Below are 8,919 nucleotides of genomic sequence, written 5' to 3'. Positions count from 1 at the left end.
TATTAGAGGTGCATGGTGTGACAAACCTGGTGATGTGATAGACGACTTGTGCTTTAATCTCATGTTGACATGCTGTGAATGAAATAATATGTGGTACATGCGCAAGCAGACAAATTAAATTCGATTGCAAATAGCATTGGTTATTTTCTTAAAATGTTACTGGTGTACTTCTTATTACAATGAATTCATTTCACCCGCTTTCTGACGTCAGAAGAAATGGCAATGGGCAACACTTCGCGGTTTTCACTCGCAAAAAAGTCACCGGGGCAATAACTGATAGGATAACAAACTGATAACGACCGGAGTTAAAAAATCCCCAGTGCCAAAATGGCTGAGCGAGGCCTACTGCAGAGCGATGTCGTCTGTGTCTACAGAAAGGGAAAAGGATATCAATTCGGAATCATTTTTGAGAATGCTGATACTCTCAGTAGCAGTGATGAAGAAGACGCAGACGAAGATCGTCTGAAGAAAGGATTTGTTCGCGTCGCCTGGTATCCTGCTGGAAGAGAATCCGTGATCGCCGAGAATAAGGTGCCATTATTATTATTATTTATAATGATAATAATATAATTCTAGAAACATTTACTCTCAATTTAATCAAGAATTGTTTTCTTTTACCAGTGCGCCGCATTGTCTTACCTTGCCTTACAATTTATCTTCCACTTTACTGGTCTTTAACTTTTGTTGTTGTCTTGTTTTATTCAGTAGGTGCGTGTGAGCAAGTCAGTTATTATTATTATTATTATATTCACTAATTTGAAGTCATTGAAGTGGCACCTGTATGTGGAATTTCAGCCGAAGATCAAGTTAACTCTCACTCACTGTCTGGATCTGGGTCTACCACCTCAGTCTGGATGTTCAGACTCAATGATGGTGCTGGTACTGCACTGGTGGTAGCGTACTGGTACCACCAGCAAATCAAGCAGCAACCAATTATATTAGCTCAAGTCTCAGTCAAACCATTTTCACTATTATATATTAGTATTAAATTTCAGATGAAGAAACTACTTTCAGACCTAAGCATTAAATTTTAATATTAAAAGTAAAAAAGCAATTTAAGTTTAAATTTTGAATCGTACTAGTACTATCCTGAACAGATTGGTCTTTTCTTAATTTAGATTGATTTTTATGATTATGATTTTAAATTTAATTTTCAGCTGTTTGTTCATCCAGACATACAATTAATACAAATATGCGGCTATGTGGTCTTAGTCTTTCGGAAGGTCCTGGGTTCGAGTCCCTCTCTGAGCAATACAAAGTTGAGTCCTTAGAAAAGGCTATTTGGAGTACCTGACAGTCAGCAGCGTTGTCTCTAACTGAAAAATACATTGTAATATCGCCTAATAGGCCATGTGTCTCATCTTACATGTTAAGTTGTACTGTTGGCTAGGGATCCCTTGTAAAATATGAGTATGTTTATTGGATGTTGCACTATATAAAAATGCTTAAGTTTTTGTTATGTTGTTTTTTAATACCAGATTGAGGTAATGAATCACTATAATCATTTCAAAGGTTCCTGTGTTAGTAAAGTAGGAGGTTCAGATATATTTCTCTTTTCACCATTTTCTGATAAAAAGGATTTGTCATCATTTTTATTTATAGGTGAAATTAGTGGAACGTTCATTGATGCCAGGCGATGTGACCCAACGTCTCCTTCCAGGACAAGACAGCCAGTCGGGGGTCATAATGGACATGGAGGTCAAATGTCATCTTCACATCAAACAAACAAACAAATACATCTATAATGTTAATTCCAAGGACCTCCTGCCACTTCAAGTAAGAGAAATGGTGTTCTATCAGTTAGTTATCATGCTGTAAAAATCAGGTCCATTTATTTTAAGATTTTGTCTTCTGCAGACCCAAATTAACTCTCTTTTTTTTTATGAGAAAGAGGGGTAGACTTTTCCAAATTCAGATTCTATTCTTTCAAAAGTCAGATATCCTTTTTTGTTATTGTTTATTTTTTAGTCAAATTTGAGAGAAAATTTAATGATTTTTTTATGATTTTTTTTTTTAAGGGTGGTGGGGGGAGGGTTGTCATCATTCTTTTTCAATTTCATCTAAATCTGTGAGTGTAACATAGTAACCACCTGGAAGAGACCCAGTGCTGTGTCAGAGTAAAACTTCAGGTGGCTGCATACTGAGCTCACAACAGATAAGATTGCTACTGGAATCTTTTTCTGGCCATTGCTTGTTTTACAGTGAGAAATATTATTGGACATTGTCTAACAATATCAATAAGGGTCTCTGGGGACATGTATCATTTTTACTCCTATTTAGTGCTTCGGAAACCATGGAGATGTGCGCTATGGACAAGGTCAAAAGAAAGGATTTTTTGTTTTCTTTATTTTTATAATCTTTTTTTCCCTACAGTGTATTCTTCCTTAGATATTATCCTAGTAATAGAAAAGTGATACAAAATTATAAATCTTTTTTCCATTGTCTTGAATTTTTAGAAATTTGAAGACGGTCAAGCTGTGGTGCTGGGTGACAGTCTTGGAAGGGTCATGTTTGTCAATACCTACGTCATTGTACAGTTTTCTGATGGAGCCAGGTATGGGTATATGAGATCTGACACCGAATGTGCTGGAATGTCAAACCTGTACTTACTTAAGCCCTTAACCCCAGTCAGAACATATGCCATCAATGATCCTTCACCATTTGAATCTTCCTTGAACTGTCTTCTCTACCTGCTTCCATATGTCTTTTTTGCCTCTCCTTGCTTCCTCCACTTGCTTCTTCACCAGCTATTTCTTGGCCCCCCTGGTCTTCTTCCTCGTTGGGGATTCCATGTCAAGAGTCTGTCCTGTGATGTTGCAGGCAGGTTTTCTAAGTGTATGGCCTACATCCTCAATTCCTCTTTTTGCAGTCTTGTAAATCCTATTTCTTGGGTATCTTTAGAATGAGGCACTCCTTCCAGTCTTTTGGTATTTGGCCTTCTTTCCATATTTTGTCAAAGATCTGGTAGAGGTTTTCAGTTGACGTAACAAGATCTGTTTTTATGGCTTCAACTGGTATATTGTCTGGACCAGCTTTTTAGTTTCTTGGTGGCCTTTATTAACTCCGCTTTGCTGGGTTTCTCACAATTTATTGGTAGAACTGAATCTACGGGAGGGTTTGTGTGGCATTTGACGATTTAAAAGTTCTTTAAAATGTTCGGTCCATCTATTTAACTGTTCTTCTGGTATAGATAGAGTTTTTCCTTCCTTCTTTATCTTTAATTGCTTGTATCGTCCCAACAGTTTCCTTGTTGTTTCTTAGAGCGCTTTCAAATTTCTTTAACCAGCAGCTCCTGCCACATATGTCAATTTGTCAATGTTGGATCTCTTGTCTGTCCTAGTGCATTTTGTTTTACCACTCTGTTGGCCTCATTGTACTGCTTTTGAGCCTCTGCTTTACTTGACCATGTATGACAACAGTTTTGTTTTTCCTGACTTGTATTATCTTTTCTACAGTTTGAGACGTCACCCAAGGTTTATGTTCATTTTTCTTTATCCCTAGCTCCTCCTCACAGGTGCCTGCCCACATCTGTTTGGCTTGCTGCCATATCTCTTCAAGGCTAACATGCTCGCTCAAATGTTGAAGCAATTGGTATCTATTTGATAGGTTTAGCTCGAATCTCTCTACTGTCTCTTTTTCTTTCAGAAAGTCTATGTTATATTGTGTCCTTTAGGTGGAGGAGTGATGCCATAACTAAACAGTGATCTGATGCCATGTTTGCTCATCTTTTCACTCATACATCTTGTAGTGATCTCTGAAATTTCTGGTTGATAGATATATGATCTATCTGGTTCTCAGTCCTGTGGTCTGGTTATACCAAAATAGCTTTATGAATGTCCTTACGGGGAAAAATGCTCCCACCTATAACAAAGCTATTAAATGCACAAAAATCTGCCAACAGCTCTCCATTTTCATTCATTTGTCCAAGTCCATGCTTGCCCATGCATTTTTCAAATCCATTATTATTTGCACCTACTTTTGCTTTCAAATCCCCTAGTATGATATTTATATCTTTGTCTTTCGTTTTGTCTTCATCTGCATCATTGGTAGGGGCACAACACTATACAATTTTTAGATCTATTTTGCTTATTTTGGTCTTGAATTTGGCACATATAATATAATTCTGGAGTTGACTGGTTCCCAGCTAATCAACGATCGCTGCAATTCCTTACTTATCATAAATGCACCACCTTCACTATGTTGCTTCTCTTTCTCCTTGCCTGAGTAGAGAATCATCTCTCCAGTAGCAAGCCTCAGTTGGGCCTCCCGAGTCCAATGGGTCTCACATAGACCGAGCAGGGATATATTGTATGTCTGCATTTCTGATGCCACTTCCCTGCTTCATCCATAGTGTGGACACTTCATGTGGCGATCTTTGTCTTGGTCTTGGGTAGTAAAAGGGGCGTCAACCGTGAAGCTTCCTTGCTGCTTTTACTCCCAGGCGTCATACGTCTTCCATCGGTAGACCCTTCTACTCCCAAGTTATGTTTTAATGGCTTTACTCTTGATACTTTCGTAACATGATTGTTTTTACAGGTAAACTTGTTAGTCTTATTCCAACCTATTTATACTCCCGGGCAGTTGGTCCCCATTTAGTCTGGTCTTTCCCTCTTGACCTGTCCAGCATGGGAAATCCTACCGAGAGCCAAAGCTCTCACTGGCATAGCTCTTAGCATCATTCAGGCACACAAGCTGCCCCACTCTGTCAAGATAGAGAACTACGGATGGTGTTTAACCACAGAGCATTTGTGAAAAAGAATCTTTGTCTATTTTTAAACGTTTGCTCTGGAGAATAGGTTACATACTATGTAACTAGCTCTGTAATTTTTAAGTGGTTATTTCATGTGTTCTTAAATTAAATGTGTTCTTGTCATTATTGAATATGTACGTTCACAATTCATAAATCTTGACTAAAAAGTCACCATATGCAGTCCTGTCATTAAAATAATTTTATCAGCTTACAATTCATTATGCTGCTTATTTGTTAAACAATTATCAGTTGTTGGTTTTTTTTTTTAATGTGAGCTTTTATATTGCACATTATCCACTAAATGTGGTCAAAGCGCTTTCACAAGAGATCCGAACCAACAGCTACACAGAACATGTAGGACAGAAATGATGCCCCTAAGGCATTATTATTTCCTCTCAACAAAGACTGAACAGGTGCTCATTTTTTTAAAAAGCATCGACTCAACTTTGCACCATGAACATTATGTAGACTGGACAAAGGGATCAGAAAAGAAAACTTTGATTACACCCTGAACTAATATCCAGCTGTTCTCTGAAAAAAATAAATAAACACATACAAACAATTTTTGCCAGAAAACTCTTGCTTCAAATATTGATTGATTAAAATTACCCTCTCATCTTTTAAAAACTTCTCAAACCTGGGACTTCAAGGCTTCAAGCCCTAGGTTTGAGAGTTTTTACAAGATAATGTGTTTTTTCGCTTGTTCTGGCAAACGAAGTATTAATCTGTATATCTGATAGGCGATTGACAATTATGTTAGCCCATATTAATCCTCACTATCAATTAAGATAACTTTGTATTGAAAAGACTGTTATAGCAAAATTAATATTTTTTTTTTTGTTTGTTTAAGGTGTAAAGCAGAAGAATCTGATCTGGCAAATTTCGATGACATCATTGAGAAAAAAGAAATGGTATGTATTAGATTAATGTTAAAATTGTTTAATTTATTTTTTGGTTGTCCAATCACTACTGATTGGCGGAAGGGTAAGAAAAAATCCTTGAGACTGGTTATGGTTCCTTTGCTTGTGAGGCGAGTGCTCTACTAACTGAGCTAGGGGGACACCCATGATAAACTCTTAGCTAATTATTTCACTGTTGATCTGTTGAAATATACTATTTTTTAAAAGGCAATATCATGAAACTGAATTGCTTTTGCCTTATTTAAACACTCACAAATTGGGGCTCAATTATACTCTAATTTAAAATTGTGTGATCATTGTTTTCACTTAGAGAGCATTCACAGTGGTGCTACTCGGGCTTCCCAGGTTAGTGTCGCGGTCACTACTCACTTGGTGGCTGCAAATATGATATGTTATGTAATGATAGGGGTTATGGATTGTTTGTTTTTTTTAATCACCTGCCATTGAAAAGTTAATTCCCGCTAATGATATATTAAAAGTATTGATAAGCCCCTTTAGTTGAATAAGCAATTTCAACACTACATCATTCTCATTTACAGAGTGGCTATTTTGGCTCTGGTGAATTTTTCGAAGGGCAAGAGCTTCGAGGGTCCCTATACAACTTAGTAAGTGCAGAGTGGCTTCACTCAACAAGTCGACATTCAGCCAGGACTGCCAAAACAAAAGGAAATCACACTGTCACAGTCACAGTTGAAAAGGCAAGTTTTTACATGAACAGATTGATTTAATCATGCTCAGTGCAAATTTCCATTATATTCACTACAGAATGCCTGTCAGCCACTTTCTTGGCATTTGGGTGGGGTTCCGTTAAGAGTTTTGGGAGATGATATTTTTTGTCTTGTGAATCATTTGTCTGTTATACACTGTATTATTTTTGTTAATACATATATATGATCTGTAAACATTTGAGTGTATTCCTCCTAGTGGGGACCTGTGCTTCTGTCAAGGTGAGACATTTAGGTGATCTCAAATTAAGTACAATAATAGTGTGCTTTTGGAATCTACATCTGTTCCCTATTTGAACCACTTCGCCTTAGTCTTACTTTTTCTTGGGTGCTTTAATTCCAGTTCAAGAATTTCTTCCTTTTTACTGGCGCTGATATGACTTAAATGTGTTGCAAGTGCTATACAACCCTTAAAAACAAATCTAAACTCTTTTGGTATGCTGAATGTAGAAGCCTTTTTCTAAGAGTTTGGTCTTAACAATGTCATACTTTTACACATGTACACAGTTTATCCATTTCCAATGTATTTCAGAAAACTTCATTTTTTCCCCCTGCTGGCTGAAGGAGACGGTGATAAAAGCTAATTTTTCTGTAATATTGAAAGTAAAAAGATCGATTTATTGAATTATTTTGAACCATCATTAGGTTATTTTCACTATGGAAACAATCTAGTTTTAATAATCTGTTCTCCTGATTTGAGAGACTGACACAAAAAGAATTGCAAGAGTATCCTCTCAAAGCTTCAACAAACTGTGAATAAAAGCAATCAAATATCACAGTGGACAAAGGACAAAGATAATGACTTGATTTAACACTCAAAAGGAAAAAAGGGCATGAAATTCATATCTGTCGGATTATGTCTATCACTGCCTCTTGCCAGGTATTCATTCATACCTGAATTGTTTGCAGTAACCTGTGTAAACTACCTTTCTCAAGAATACAATTTTTGAGCTAGAGTATTACCGATCATGATAGTCCATCCACTCATGGATTTTTATTAACAATTCTTGACTTTGCCATGATATGAGATGCTGTACTGCTCTGCCATCTGGATTTACATTTCATTCTATTTATTGTTTTCATTTTGAGCAGGTTATAACAGACAGCGTGGAAGTTCAATGGGTATTTCGAATATTCAGCCAGGGAGACCCCAACTTGGCTTCTGCTCAGCATGAGAATACAATCTCAGGAGAAAATCTCAAGAAGTAAGTTTTATTAATGGGAACATTAGAAAATTTTTGAAATCACTACAATTTAATTAAATCAAAGTTGAGATTGTTATGGTTATGTGATATTTGAACTCATTGTATTTTCAAGCATTCTCAGATTAAAGATGGCGAATGTCCCACTGAAGAGAACTCAAACTCACTATAACTGGATTTTTGGGGATTAATTTGATTCCTCTGTCCACTCAGTGATTTGTAGCTGGGTCAAAGATAGATCAAGTGAAAACTGCTTTGCCGTGGATTATTGTCTTGTCCAAAGGGTGGCAGACAACTGTAACTCGCAGAAATGAAAATACTGCATTAACTGTTAAGTAAAAGTGACTGGGTGGGGATCCTGATCTCCCATAGTGGGCAGGGAGGTACATGCTGTGTCTTCTATCCCCCCATACCCGTTTTCCAATTGTTTCCTGTCATTGTCTTGGAATGAGATTACATACATGGTTTTGTCCTGACCCTTGCTGGAGTTCCTTGACTGGGAGGGAAACAGTCGAATGTATAGTTATAGTTTTGGGAGATGATATTTTTTCCTTGTAAATCATCTCTCTGTTATGCATTGTATTATGTTTAGTTTACATATTATATTATATGATTGGTAAACATTTGAGTGTATTCCTCTTAGTTGGGAACTGTGCTTGTGTCTGGATGAGAATTTTAGGTGATCTCAAACTAAGTACTTTGGTGGTGTGCTTTTGGAATCTACATCTGTTTCCTATTTCAACCAATTCCCCTTTGTCTTACCTTTTCTTTTGTGCTTTAATTGTAATTCTAGAACTTTTTACTATCCCCATTTTCTTCCTTTTTACTGGCGCTGATATGACCTTAATGTGTTGCACGCGCCGTAAAACCCTTAAAAACAAAAACAAGTAAAAGTGATACTCGGAGCTTGATCTGGGTAATGCAGGCCAATTATGGGGAATCCCCTTGTGAGTTCATTTACTGTGCCTTCTAGTAATATCAGTCAAATTATTCTCGAATTCTTTTCTTAATTGCCACATTGAATTAAGTATAAAACTTTTTTTTTTTTAAATTTTGTTACATTCCTGTTTCGATTCATATTTTATGAACACATTCAGGTCTCACGTGTACAACACTGAAACTCGAAAAGCTTGGAACATTATCCTTGAAAGACGATATTTATTATTCACAATACAGGAATAAAAATGGGTTATAAATATGTAGTATGATATTATGTTAGACTGTCTGGCCGCCCGGGTATTGACAGACATTAATAATGCTGTGTGTCACCAAGTGTCTGTTAATTCCCAAGAGTGAACATCACTTACTGCCGTTTGGTGAGC

The 8,919-nt window shown here is 36.8% G+C and overlaps 1 protein-coding gene across 1 annotated transcript in view; it reads left to right on the top strand.

The window, feature by feature from the left end:
* Positions 1 to 208: 208 nt before the first annotated feature.
* Positions 209 to 8,919, top strand: part of LOC144972942 ((E3-independent) E2 ubiquitin-conjugating enzyme UBE2O-like) — a 29,157-nt gene continuing 20,446 nt past the window's right edge. Inside the window, exons 1-6 of the mRNA XM_078914782.1 lie at positions 209 to 531; positions 1,603 to 1,776; positions 2,457 to 2,554; positions 5,601 to 5,661; positions 6,210 to 6,368; positions 7,488 to 7,600. Coding sequence (XP_078770908.1) covers positions 328 to 531; positions 1,603 to 1,776; positions 2,457 to 2,554; positions 5,601 to 5,661; positions 6,210 to 6,368; positions 7,488 to 7,600 — 809 coding nt within the window. The 5' untranslated portion in view covers positions 209 to 327. The remainder of the gene's footprint in view (positions 532 to 1,602; positions 1,777 to 2,456; positions 2,555 to 5,600; positions 5,662 to 6,209; positions 6,369 to 7,487; positions 7,601 to 8,919) is intronic.

The sequence above is a fragment of the Berghia stephanieae genome, chromosome 5 (assembly GCF_034508935.2).
Source record: "Berghia stephanieae isolate SIO BIC M18660-M18661 chromosome 5, UCSD_Bste_1.3, whole genome shotgun sequence".
Lineage (NCBI taxonomy): Eukaryota > Metazoa > Mollusca > Gastropoda > Nudibranchia > Aeolidiidae > Berghia > Berghia stephanieae.
This window is presented reverse-complemented; position numbering and strand designations above follow the sequence as displayed.